This window comes from Chelmon rostratus, chromosome 4 (assembly GCF_017976325.1).
Source record: "Chelmon rostratus isolate fCheRos1 chromosome 4, fCheRos1.pri, whole genome shotgun sequence".
Taxonomy (NCBI): Eukaryota; Metazoa; Chordata; class Actinopteri; order Chaetodontiformes; family Chaetodontidae; genus Chelmon; species Chelmon rostratus.
The window spans coordinates 450,421-463,497 of record NC_055661.1 but is presented as its reverse complement, the minus strand read 5'-3'; the positions used below and the strand labels follow the sequence as shown (position 1 = coordinate 463,497).

The 13,077-nt window shown below is 40.2% G+C and overlaps 1 protein-coding gene across 3 annotated transcripts in view; it reads right to left on the bottom strand.

The window, feature by feature from the left end:
• The window catches only part of nfic (nuclear factor I/C), an 84,268-nt gene that overhangs the window by 29,986 nt on the left and 41,205 nt on the right, over positions 1-13,077 (bottom strand). For all 3 annotated transcript variants that reach the window (XM_041934622.1, XM_041934620.1, XM_041934621.1), the window contains exons 5-11: positions 12,613-12,687; positions 11,167-11,241; positions 10,096-10,228; positions 6,111-6,232; positions 1,588-1,701; positions 1,284-1,441; positions 322-505 (exon numbers count right to left, since the gene is read on the bottom strand). In XM_041934622.1, coding sequence (XP_041790556.1) covers positions 322-505; positions 1,284-1,441; positions 1,588-1,701; positions 6,111-6,232; positions 10,096-10,228; positions 11,167-11,241; positions 12,613-12,687 — 861 coding nt within the window. The remainder of the gene's footprint in view (positions 1-321; positions 506-1,283; positions 1,442-1,587; positions 1,702-6,110; positions 6,233-10,095; positions 10,229-11,166; positions 11,242-12,612; positions 12,688-13,077) is intronic.

The window sequence follows — 13,077 nt, the reverse complement described above, 5'->3', positions numbered from 1 at the left end:
AAATAAGTGTTGAATGGGTAATCAAAGCAATAATGTATAGTATTAAATTGCATATTACTGTAACTGTGTGGAAGTTTTAGAATGCTATTGCTCATGAGCTGCCGTTGTTGTTGTATTCGTTCAGATTTTCTGTATTTTTAAAACAGTCTGGAATATCCCCAGGGAACCTTTACACCAGTAAACCCTTTGTCTTTCCTCTGGACTTCCTTCCCAACATTTATATATATATATATATATATATATATATATATATATATATATATATATATATATATACATCAATTCTTACAATGGAGGTTTGTTAGGGTTTTGACCACTTACTGGGTGATGTGGGGGAGTTTGCTCCACCATCAGAGGAGGTGGTAGTGGCCTTTGACTCTGCAGGCAGTGTTGGCCTGGGGAGGGAAGATGGGGGAGGAGCCAGGGAGGGTGCTGGTCCAGGGGGTGCCAACATCTGAGATGAGATGTAGTGACTGGGCACTTTAACCTGGTTGTTGCCATTCAGCTAGAAAGGTCAGAAAGGCAGATAACCAAATATACTTTTATTTAACATGTGCTGCAATACTTTAAATTATACAATTGGTCAGTGGAGTACTAAGTATACATCCCAGACATATTTTCTATTCATTTGCACTCTGAAGTCACAGGCATTTTTGAAGCAGTTTTTGATTCGTTTGCAACTCTCATGCAAACTTAAACTACAACATTAACTTAAAGGGAGTGGCACACATCCATTTCACTGTGTATGTCCAATACATAAGAAATCTGGTAGAATCTGCTACTGACTCACATATCATATATAATATATTATAGAGTTATACTGTATAGATCCTCATGACTTATTAGTTCACCTTTGGCAGGCTTCAGATTTTCCTTGAGGAGGAGCTATGGGGACTTTGTCTGACTAGTTCTGCAAATGGTATTTGATATTTTAATGTTGCCTTAAATATTTAAATGTTTAAATGTAATATTTGAGTGTTGCAAAGAGCTGCAGTTTCTTCTGTTCTTACCACTGCTGTTTCTTTTCTCTCCCTCTCTCTCTGCGTGTGAAAGTATGAAACAGCTGGCACTATGATACTGCAACTGCCTGTTTTCTTTGTTTTACTGAGCAAGAAATTACTCGAAACCTAGATTAGAGGTGGATTCTCTCATCTCTAATAACGTCTGTGAAAACTTGTGTACATATTTATTTATAAAAATGCTAGCTGTTAGCCAGCTAAAGTAGTAATGGAGAAAGGGAACAGTATCTGCGACATACTTACCTTTTGACTAGTTGCACTTACCGAGCTGGTGGTTTGATTGGCAGGGTCGCAGGCCAATGAGACCAGATCTTTTAGGGGGTCCTGGGCCAGGTGAGGAGGATAGCGGATTGCTCCATGGGGGAAGTAGGAGGAGGATGGGAAATGAAGAGATGAGGAGGGGTGGGGACTCCGAGACAGACCTGAACAGAGGGAGAGACGAGGCAGAGAGGGAAAAACAATACAGTAAATGACATTTTATTTTTTTTTATTCCTTATGGGAGTAAATCATGTGTGTGTGTATGCGTGTGTGTGTGTGTGTGTGTGTGTGTGTGTGTGTGTTACTGACCACTGTGAACAGCTATGACTGGCCGTTGGTGCTGAGTGAAGGAGCCCAGTCTTGGTGAATCTTCCTGGGGAGAGGGACTGTCCAGCTCTGCCTTTTTCACTGGAGGAGACAGACCTAAAACAACCACAAAAACAAACATATACACGAATACACAGTCATATTCATCAGTGCAAGCACCAAAGGTACTAACACTCTGTTATTTGTTAACTTGTTGGTTTAAAGAGCAACTTAACAGCAGCTTTAAATTTTGTTTTTGCTGACCCTCCATCCATCTTTATTCATATTGACATTGTTTTTCGATTGGAATTATACTTCTTCAAATATATTCATATCTTTGTCACTGGCCACAAGATAAAAATGCCCATTCTTAACTCTAACTGTCCCTCACTCCTGCAGTTGGACCTGACAAGTTGGAAAGACCCTCCTGTTCTGGTAGCAGGGTTCCTCTCAGGAGAGCTACGTCACACATATCGGTGCACACAGGCACATCAGTCTTTGGATGGGGAGGAAAGTGTTGAATGTGCAGTTTCACTGGCTGAGTGTCAGGGGGGATACCGGTCTCACCTGGGCTGGGCCTAGCAGTTAGTTACAGTTACAGTACTACAATGGACAATAACAAAACTAAAATTAAGGATGAAGTTATTCTGGGTATTTTTTAGTATTACTGTACCTCAGCATGGTTTTTAAAAGGTTGTACCTACTTCAATTAACCCCCAATTAACGCCTATTGTTGCGAATTCGCATCATACCGCTTTAATCCACATTGGAGCCGAATTGCACATGCATTCCTCTAACAAAAGGCGTTAATGCTTGCATTTAAGCATTAACGCCTATTGTCGCTAATTTGCATCATAACTAAATTTAGATCTATTGTATGTGCTACAGAAAAATTAACAAACTCAAATCAATTTGAAAGCAAAAAACCCAAAGAATTAATTTTTTAATATAATTCTAAATAAATTCAGGCGTCAAGGGGTTAAACACTGATTTAATGCACCAGCTGAGCATGCAAAGTGACAAAAATGAAACACATCCAAGATGTTGCATGACCAACAGGTCTGGCTAGATGCTAAATGCTGAAATGCTAACAGTACTACAGTGGTGGCTTCTAAGCTTGCTACGATGCCAATGTTCTCCTACCTTCAGTGAAATGCATGAGGCCTTTCTGCTGTTTCTGACAATTTCTGTCACAGCTGGGACTGCAGAGTGTCTTTTGGCTAAAAATGTTTGAAAATTTTGTGGAGCGCAGTGAGAAAGAGAGGTGGACTAGTCATTGTGGGACAGGCAGACTGTGATGACTGGTTATATTATAAACTGAGAATGGGGAAGGAAGTTGAACCAAAAGCAGATTGTTGAGGACTTCACAGTGCACAAGGCTCACAGGATGAAAGGGGAGTGGCCAATAATAATTGCAGAAACTAATAAGAGAGTTGCAACCCTTCCATAGACTGTTGTGGGGTAAAAAATAGTTCCAAACAGTGAATAGTTCCAGCACTGACTCATATTCATTTTCAGTGTTTCCAGAGCACACTGGATGATAAGTTGATGAAATGACATATAGCATTTTTTGACATTGTTATGCATTACCTGACCTCTAATGAATCTAGTCAATAGTGGTATTTCATGGAGCTAGCTTCAGTTAATGTTAATTGTAAGACACCTAATTAAATTCTAATTGCAGTTAGCAAGCATGAGCATCACTTCACCAGCTACCTTAACCAAATGTCAGTTGGCCTAAATTTCCCTCAAATTAATGGTTGCTATTACAGTGTTTTAAGAATAAAGTCTATCTTCAGTTATTAGATTTGCCATTAAAGTTTTCCATTTCAGTACACCTTATTATAATTAAACTACATAACATGGCTGGTGGTGAAATTTGGTGGGTTGGCTATCAAATGCATAATACAGATTAAATAGTTAACATAGCTGCAAAAGCAACATCACCTATGATACACACATCACATCACACATCAATTACAGGTACACTATACTTTGTTAGTGCTCTACATCAACTCTCTCTCTCTCACACACACACACACACACTCATTCTCTCTACACCCTCTCTCTCTCTCTCTCTCTCTCACACACACACACACACACACACACACACACACACACACACACACACACACACACACACACACTACAAAACGTGTTCCAACTGCACCGACTGCCCACAGATAGCCTGCTGCTTTGGCGACATGTAGTGCCAAACGCGCCTTCAGTACAACACCTACATGGGCCTACCTTATTTGAAAAGAAGCTCACATCGACGGCCTTTCTGGGATGCAAACAGGTTAATCATGTCATTGAAGTCTGGTCATTTTTGGATGAAGTCCCTCCCATAGACAGCATGGCAAGTGTATTCAATGTGTCCTGGCCCATCGTACTTCAAAGAAACGCTTTAATCCTCTTTAACGTACTGAAACACCTCTCTGGCTCTGCCGATGTCATTGGAGTTGTGATGGCTATTTGTCTTAATTTCAGAGTCTCAGAAAAAGTGCTCTGAAGGTTGTTCCCCGTCAGCATCCTCAAAAGTGACAAAGCCGACTTTAATCCCTGAACTCCGCGTTACTGTACATCACAATCATCTCAGCTTTCAATTTCTCTTCACATCGTTTGGCCGATGTGATCGCAGTCTCTTAACTTCCAGCTTTTCCTCCAAAGACATTGAGGATTATGGACAAGAAAGCAAATAATCCACCTCGTTCATGCCAACACCCGCCTTAGCTGAACTTTTTCTCCCTCCGTCCCAACTCTGGCACAGACAGCAGCTCTGCGTTAACTCGCTGCTATCGGTCAACAGTGAGCGGCCTGTGGGCTGACTGAAGGTAGCCCACATGATCAGTAAATCACTGGGGCGTGACATGACACCTGTCAATCACTTACGAGAATGACTGACTGAATGAAAGCGGACTGTACCTGCTGGAGCTGTAAAAAATTAGCCCATCTACAGATATTCTATGTTTTTCTTCTGACTGATTGGTGGGGGCTGAACCCCTGTTAGCCCCTTTATACCAGCCGTCCCTGAGTACACTAGCCAACAGTCTTTTAACTCACTGGATTTGTGTTCACTGAAAATGTTTAGATCCTGAAATACAATGGCTGTTCACATATCTGGCCATTTCAGTTTACATGCAGAAGGAAGACACAGATTTACCAGTTTCATTTAGAAAGAGAAGAATAACCGCTCTCTTTCAACTAAGTCAATTCTCACCTGTTTCCTCTGCTGGACCAGCCTGCTGTTAAACTACTGAAGTAGTGACACTATGGTGTCTGAGCTTGAAGAAGTGCTGAACACTCTAGACAGAATGAAACACTCACTTATCCCTCCTGAAGCAATCTTAAGAGGTTTTTGTCTGGGCAGAGCCGGTTTAATGCCAGTGTGTTACTGTAAGCTTCATTGTTGCATAAGCTTTACTGTATTGTGAAATTAATTAACCACCTAGTCTGTTGTTGCTGTTTAAGATACCTCAGTCACTGTATCTGCTGCTCTGTGCTCTTAGCACACTAAATTGATTGTGTGTCCTGCAGCATTGGGTTTTGTTTTGTTTCGTGTTAATTTTCTGCCACTTAGGTAAAGCTGGTAGGCTGCACTTACAAGACGAACCCTGACCTGAGTTTGCATGTTGGGTTTCTGCGTGGTAAAGAGTTATTGTGTCTTCCTGCAGCAATTAAGATCTGTTTTTGCTTCGCTTTGAGTGCCTTTGCCCCTCTCTCTTTTACTAACCCACACATCCATGCACCTTCACAGGTATTCACATGCACACCTTAAGGGTGCTGATAGTGGTATTACAACTCAGCCTGCTCCCTAACATCTTGTGTTCGGAAACATGTAAACATGTCTCTCATTGTGGTCTGCCATCGATTCAACTTTTATGAATTTTATAATGTTCAGTTTTTGTTGGAAATGTGTAAATTCAATTAGGTGCTTATTACTGCGGCCATAGTCAAAGGTGGTGTTGTCCTGAAGTACATTACATTGACAGGCATTTTCACTTTTTTCCCTCCCTATTTACATACATGGACGCAGCTTAGTACAATATCACCAACTATGACTTTAATGTTCTTTTTGATGTTAAAACATAGAATTGAATTAACACCTTTTAGACAGAGTAAATAAACCCAGAACATTGTAGGCAAAATAAAAGCAGAGTTTTTGGCTGAGCTGGTGTATTGGATTAGATTGTACAGGTTTATCTAATAAAGTGGCCACTAGGTGCATATCCCTGCAGACTCAAGTCAGTGATTCCCCTGTATGCTCCCCTGGGATGTGTGGTTGAGAGTGTGGTCACTCAAAGCACATCATCCCCTGATTCCTGATGGTGAGGATCACACCCCAGAGGTTCACCCATCTACGTTAGTGTGATATATTTTGAAAGCATGGGCCTTGAAGGATGTTAGAAAAATTGATCGGAAAAGGGTTCCCCACCCTTGCTTTAATGATAATTGTTATTTGTGGCTCCTAGTACAGACACTGGAAACAACAAGCCTTATTCTTGTTCATATTCTTATTCTGTTACCTCCTTCCATGTCATCAGTCCAGTTCCTGGAACTGCTGGCAGGGGAGGAAGGTGAGTGGTAATACTCCCCTCCTGGACTGTCAGCCTCTTCTTCCATAGAGCCAGACTTATGACGTTTACTCCTGCAGACACAGACACAGACACAGGCAGACCTTTAGGATCACATCTGTCTGTTAGGTACTCACCCTTTAAGGTTTATAACACAAAATTTGTTGCTCACCTCAAGCTACTTCTCTAAAATTGTTTCAGGGTGTCTGAATATTATCGCCCTGTCTCTAACCTTCTTTTCTCAAAAGTGCTTCTCATGGTCAGTCATGGAATCTGTACCTGTACCTGTACCTGTACCTGTTACCAGTATCTGTCCAGGGATTGGTCCCAGTCTCAATAAATCTATTTAGCCTCATAGTTATAGTCAATGTTTACTGTAAACTTTCTGAAAACCACTGCATCTGTCTAACCCCCCGTTTGTTTGTCTCCCACAAGCACAGCTGTGTGCTGATCTCTTTCTCTCACTCTATTTTCTCCACTCTTTTACTCAGGTTTCTCTCTGTTGACCATCAACCATCCCGGAATGTCTCTATCATCTGGATCTGGATCTTTTTCCTCCAGGAATATTAGCCTCACCTCTCTTCTCTGTCCTCTCTCCTTGTGTGCATGTTGTTATTGCCGCTCTCTGTAGCTGTGTTTGTATATTTTCTCCTATCTGTGTAAATAGCTGCTTGAGCTTTGACTGTTGTGTGTTTGTGGTCTCCAAAGTGGAGAGGAGATCGTGTGGTTCAGGTCCTATCTCTCTGGGGACAAATGAAGTTGCTTAAAGGATAAATTTCGCTTTTTAAAACCTGGACCTTATTTGTAGCATTAAATACGCCGATTTACTCACCCAGACAACTTTGGTGGCATTTAGAGTCATTTTGAAGAAATTAGCCCCAGAGGAGCGGCGCGTATATCCGTATAATGCGAGTACTCGGGGCATCCATGCGCAGCCTCTATATAACGCATAATCTGCGGCGAGACTCGTTCATATTCCAATATTTAGTTATGATATGCTGGTGCTATTCCCCTCTGAGCCCGTGGTGGCATGTTATCAATATCCGGCATCTCTAGACAACTACCTCTGACGTGGATGATGTCATTACCGAACACGGCTGACTCTGCGGCAGTCGGCTACGAATACGCAATAACGAACCATAGCTGTGACAACTACAGCTAAACTAGCCGACCGCCGGCTATGGATATACGTGCCGCTCCTCTGGGGCTAATTTCTTCAAAACGACTCCAAATGCCACCAAAGTTGTCTGGGTGAGTAAATGGTCATATTTAATGCTAGAAATAAGGTCCAGGTTGTAAAAAACGAAAGTTATCCTTTAACCCTCCCCCCAGATTCATTCTTCATATATGTTTATATGTTTGAAGAAGGATCCCTTGCCTGTTGAGCTTCCTGAGCTTTCTTCCATTCTTTCCCTGTTGGATCCTTTAAGTCATTTCTTTGGGGGGGATTTTTCCTCATCCAAATCAAGGATCAAACAATAGAGGGTGTTGTATGCTGTACAGATAATAAAGCCCCTTTAGGCAAATGTATGACTCATGATTTTGGGCTGTATAAATAAAATTGACTACTCACTGTCCTGAACTGCATTATGATCACTTATTGCTAAGTGATCGGGACAGCTTGTGATTGGAACAGAATAGGTTACATGATGTGTACTTACGGTCCTGTTGTGGTGCACTCACTACCACATATATATACACAGTATGGAGTTGGAATATACATGTTTTTTCCTGTATGGGAGATTTACATATCACACTCTCCAACATATCTTGCACACAAAATCTGTTAAGCATTTAAAAACAAGCCCAAAATAGCGCAGAAGACGACCATGATTGCACAGAAGCACAATCACAATTTCTGACACCAGAAAAGCACTGCTTCACATGAAAATTACAAACACGGCTCTGCTGCAGCTCTCCTCCTACTTTACCAGAAGTTCAAGTTTAATAATCAGTAGAGCCTGCGTTTGATGAAAGCCTGCTGCATCTCATACAGATGCATAAGGTACTCTTTTGTGTCTGTATGAGACACAGAGGGACATGATTAAGTGTTGATATTTGACAAAAAAACATATCTGTGCAGCCATTGTCATGGTCTGTTTTTGTCACTTCCTGTTTTATGTTACTGGGACTCAGACTTGAGTCTTTTGAGACTGTGGTGGAGAGGAGGACGCTGAATAAACTGTTATCTATCATGATTTTTTAATTATGTATAGTTTGTTCTTTATAGTCCTATGTCACAATTTTTCACTGTGTGTAATGCTGCTGCTGCACTGCAATTTCCCAGCTTGGGATAAATAAAGTTTATCTACCTAAGGTTAGCATTAATATAAAAAGCAAACTAAATCTAACAGTGAAATGAAATCACTTTTAGTTATTCTTTAAGTATCTCTGACTAGCTCCATTGTAGCTCTCATATCATCTTTACACATATCCTCACCTTGCAAGTAATTTTTGAGTTAAAACTAAAGTGCATGTCACTGCCATGGTTTTTAAAATGGGCTCTCTCAAAAAATTAGGTGCATGACATTGCTGTGCACAACCAGGGTGTTTCTGCAACTAAACTTTATTCATTTCACACCCAGTTTGTTTATGTTTGCGTCCCCAAAGCGAAACTCATAATTACATTAAACAGAGTGGAGGTATGATCCACTCCCAGAAAAGACCAGCTTTCAGCCTGACGGAGAGATTTATGGCAGAGGCCTGGTGAAATTAACTGCGTCCAAAGAGACACAAGGAAAATGGTAATCAAAATCTCTACAGAATGAAAATTAGTTTCATTCTACAATGGCAGGGCAATAAGGCCTCACCTCTGATTCTGATTGTTGCCTCCCCTGAGAATGTAACAGATCTAGCAGTGACTTGGAAACTAGTACTTAGCATTTTTAGCACATGTTGGAATTGAGAAATTATTTGCTTTATTCCTCTGCAACCAAGTTAATAACATCCAACCAAGGATCCCATTAAAAGTAAAGCAACCCCCATGTCTAGAACACATACTTGGCCTGAGTTTTTGATTGCCGTTGTATAGTATATTTCTGCCACATGACCATACTGCCATCTACTGTAAGGTATAGCTAGTTCTTCACAGTGCAAGCATATGTTTAGGTCTATATATATGTCTAATTCACATGGTGATTTACTAGTATCAATAAAAGGATTGTGCAATCTAAACTCATTAACTAGTAGTGAGAAAAATAATGTTTGTATTGTTCCTATTCTTTTATTAAAAGCAGAGTTAGTTTCATTGTTTTATTTTTGTGTTTTAATAGGTCATGATGGAGGACAGATATGCCACTATTTGTGCGTAAACTTATGGTTAAACAACTCAACCAAAACATTTTGCAAAGGAATTACTCTTTTCTCTGGTTGAAACAAACAGAGGAGTGGGAAGAGGCCTGATTGGTGATAACAACCATTACCAGACCCACAATGCACACTCAGTATTCCCAGAGGATAAAAATGGCTGACACCTTTTTGTGGGAGGCTTTTTACAATTTTCCCTTTCTCTTTTTACTCCTGCTGGTCTTGTTTTTGTGGTAAAGATCAGTACAACTGAGAAGACTTTTGATATCAGACTGATTAGGTGGATTCACAGAATTAATTTGGTTATTAAATTTCCACTTTGGAGGTAGTGCCCTAAAATGAGTACACCATTTTTTAAAAAGTAAGAAGTTCCTTACACCTTCATATTATGCATACTCAGAAACATACTTGGGTTTAGGATTTACATTTGAAGTAGGCTCAGTTTAAAGTCATGATAAGGGCTGACAGTCATATAAAAATTGTTAAAATCAGTACTGGGATTAGGTTAAGATTAATCAACGAAGTTGATTACATTCTGATGCCCTGATGGCAAAAAGTTAATGCAAGGTTTTCAGTGCAGATGTATAGCAATTTGCAGTGTGTGTGCATTTGAGCATGTCTTTGTGATTACCCGGTGGATGAGGTGCTGGCCAGTGATCGTCTGAGGCTGACTGGCTGGTTGACAGACTGGTTGAGGTCGTAGGCCAGATGACCCTGGAGCTCCCCCATAGAGAAACTAGGACCTACTCCCGTGACTACTGGAGCTACACACACAAGGAAAACACACTGCGGTTATGACATACTGTACACTCTTTTGTTCCATTTTGTGGAATGTGTGACATTTCATTAAAATGGCAATTCATATACTTTGAATCAATCCAACAGCAACCAATCAGGTTGTACAGCAGCAAGAAAAGGTGTGTTTGTCAGTTCAGAGCAGCAGACAGACAACAGATGATACCTCAAATTATCACATTTAGCTGTGAAGTTTCTGCCATGATCAACTACCATTTGAAAAGCTAAGGACACACTGAGACACACCTGAATAGTCTGCTTTTAAATTTAATAACGTTTAACGTTTAATTGAAATTATTTACAATTTTAAAAAGGCTTTTTTGTTGTTGTAGGTTCTTTATAGGTTAGGAAGGGTGCACAGTGGCTTCTCTATGACTCCAAATGTTTAGGAGTTGGGACTTGGGAAGTCCCAAAAGAAGTCAGATGGCATTGATGTCTGTCTTCTGATGTGTCATCTGATGCAATTTCATGCTGACAAAAAGTCAACAGCCACAATGGCTGAGGTGTAATGCCATTTTTGTTTCACTACGTGTTTCCTTGTTTATCAATTTCATGGTTTCAAACTAACCCACTGACCCACCCCCACTAATGAACCCATGTTCATGCTTATCACTATTTTTAGCATCAAAATATGCCATGAATGGTTGAACAATGTTAATGTTATACTGCAGTAATTATCAGCCTCTGACTTGCAAATGGCATTCACATCAACATGCAAGACATAATTACAACCTGGAAACTCATGTTTCCCAAATAGTATGGATATAGTGTTGTCAATGCACAGGACTCTTAACTGTCACATGGCAAACTCTGTAATAATACAACCACCTTGTGTTGTCTGATGATGTGACATGGTGAATGTAATTTATATTAAAGCTAATTTATATTAATGGTAAAGTAAACTTACTTCTTGAAACCTGGACCAACTCAGTGACACTGAAAACTCCTGATGTCAAAAAACTCTCCTGGAACTCTGGACCATCTGTAGAAACACAACAGTAGTTTCACAGTAATACTGTGTTTGTGTGTGAGTGAGAGTCTAGAGCAGTAGCACTTAGTTCACGTCAATCAATTCACATGTTTGCTGATCCCATATAATTTGATGTTTATTCATGCAATAAATGTTACGTATTGGATGTACACCACACCATTGCCGAAGTGGTTCGTGCCTTGAGTTCTGTTTCTGCTTTCATAACAAAATATTGGAATATGAACGAGTTTCACCGCAGATTATGCGTTTATAGAGGCTATGCACGGGTGCCCTGATAACTCGCATTATACGGATATACGCGCCGCTCCTCTGGGGCTAATTTCTTCAAAACGACTCCAAATGCCACCAAAGTTGTATGGGTGTCTAAATGGTCGTAATTAATGCTACAAATAAAGTCCAGGTTGTAAAAAACGAAAGTTATCCTTTAACACCGGCTGAGAGGAACTATGACATGGGTGACAGGGAGCTGTTGGTGGTGAAGTTAGCGCTAGAGCACTGGTTGGAGGGCTCTGAGTTACCATTTGTCATTTGGACTGAACACAAGAATCTGTCCTACATCCAGTAAACCAAGCCCCGAAACTGTCGCCAGGCTCAGTGGTCCCTGTTCTTTAGCTGGTTTAACTTCACCTTTACCTACTGACTCAATGAACGAAAGGACTGGATCTTCACCTGTCTGGCCTACTCTTCCACAATCCTTGCCATAACTCTGGAAACACATTGACCCTGCCTGTTGTTACTAATCTCAGTGATCATTAAAATGTTGAATCGTTTTCCTGTCTCTTTTCTTCTCTGCCTAAGTGCGGCATTTAGCTATGCTAAACAAAACACTTTCAAATGTTTTGAAGGGTCTTACATGATTTTTTTTGTAACCAGAAATTATTACTATCACATCAGAATCTTTATGGACTGTTATGTAATAGATAATTGTTGTATTTGTTCATATGTTTGAACAAACTGATGTGAATATGAAATGAAGAAAAAAATGGTTTACAGTCAGATAAAAATGATAAAGATTATGAAAATGCACGTACACTTCATAATAAACTGTAATAAACACCCCATTTACAACTGGTATTAAAATGGGATCTGTGTTCGGATTGGATCTTGCCTTTGTGTTTTTACAGTTATTTCTTGCTGTACACCATTAATTTCCGACCTGTATTGCTTTTATTTTTCATGCAGTTCTACGCATTCACACACTCATTCACATTTTGCATTCCATGTGTTTTCCTTATCCAGATAATGTGTCTGGATACATATCACATTTTAATACCATGTAAAAAATACGGGCCAAAGTTAATCTTATGCAATCTGCTGACACAAACATAATGTTCCTCTATAATGGAAGATCCTTTACATTACCCATGGTGGCAGTTCGACTGTCCTCTTGATCAGAACCCACTCCTGTTCGACTGGGACTGCTGCTCTGTTCTGCCTCTGGAGAGAAAGAGAGAGATTTTTTAAAACACTTCACAATCAAGACAAATTTAACAAGACACATTACCAGATTAACAGTCACAGAGGAAAACAGAGATAGAGAGAGTGGGAGAGACAGGCAGAGAACAGAAAATTCCTGACCATGCATCTGCCATGCATCCATCAGGGCGTCTCTCAGATGGCCATGATATTAGCCAGTCTCTCATACATACTTGGCTGTCCTCACTGTCAACAAGCTTATTTTTGTAGCTCTACTACTACAACTCCATTAGTACACTTGAGAAAACAATCAGGATGGTTAACATGAAGCAATTGGATATTAACTAGTTTGTTTGTCAAAATATACTGTACATTTCACATTAATTGAAATGCTAAATGATGCACCTATAA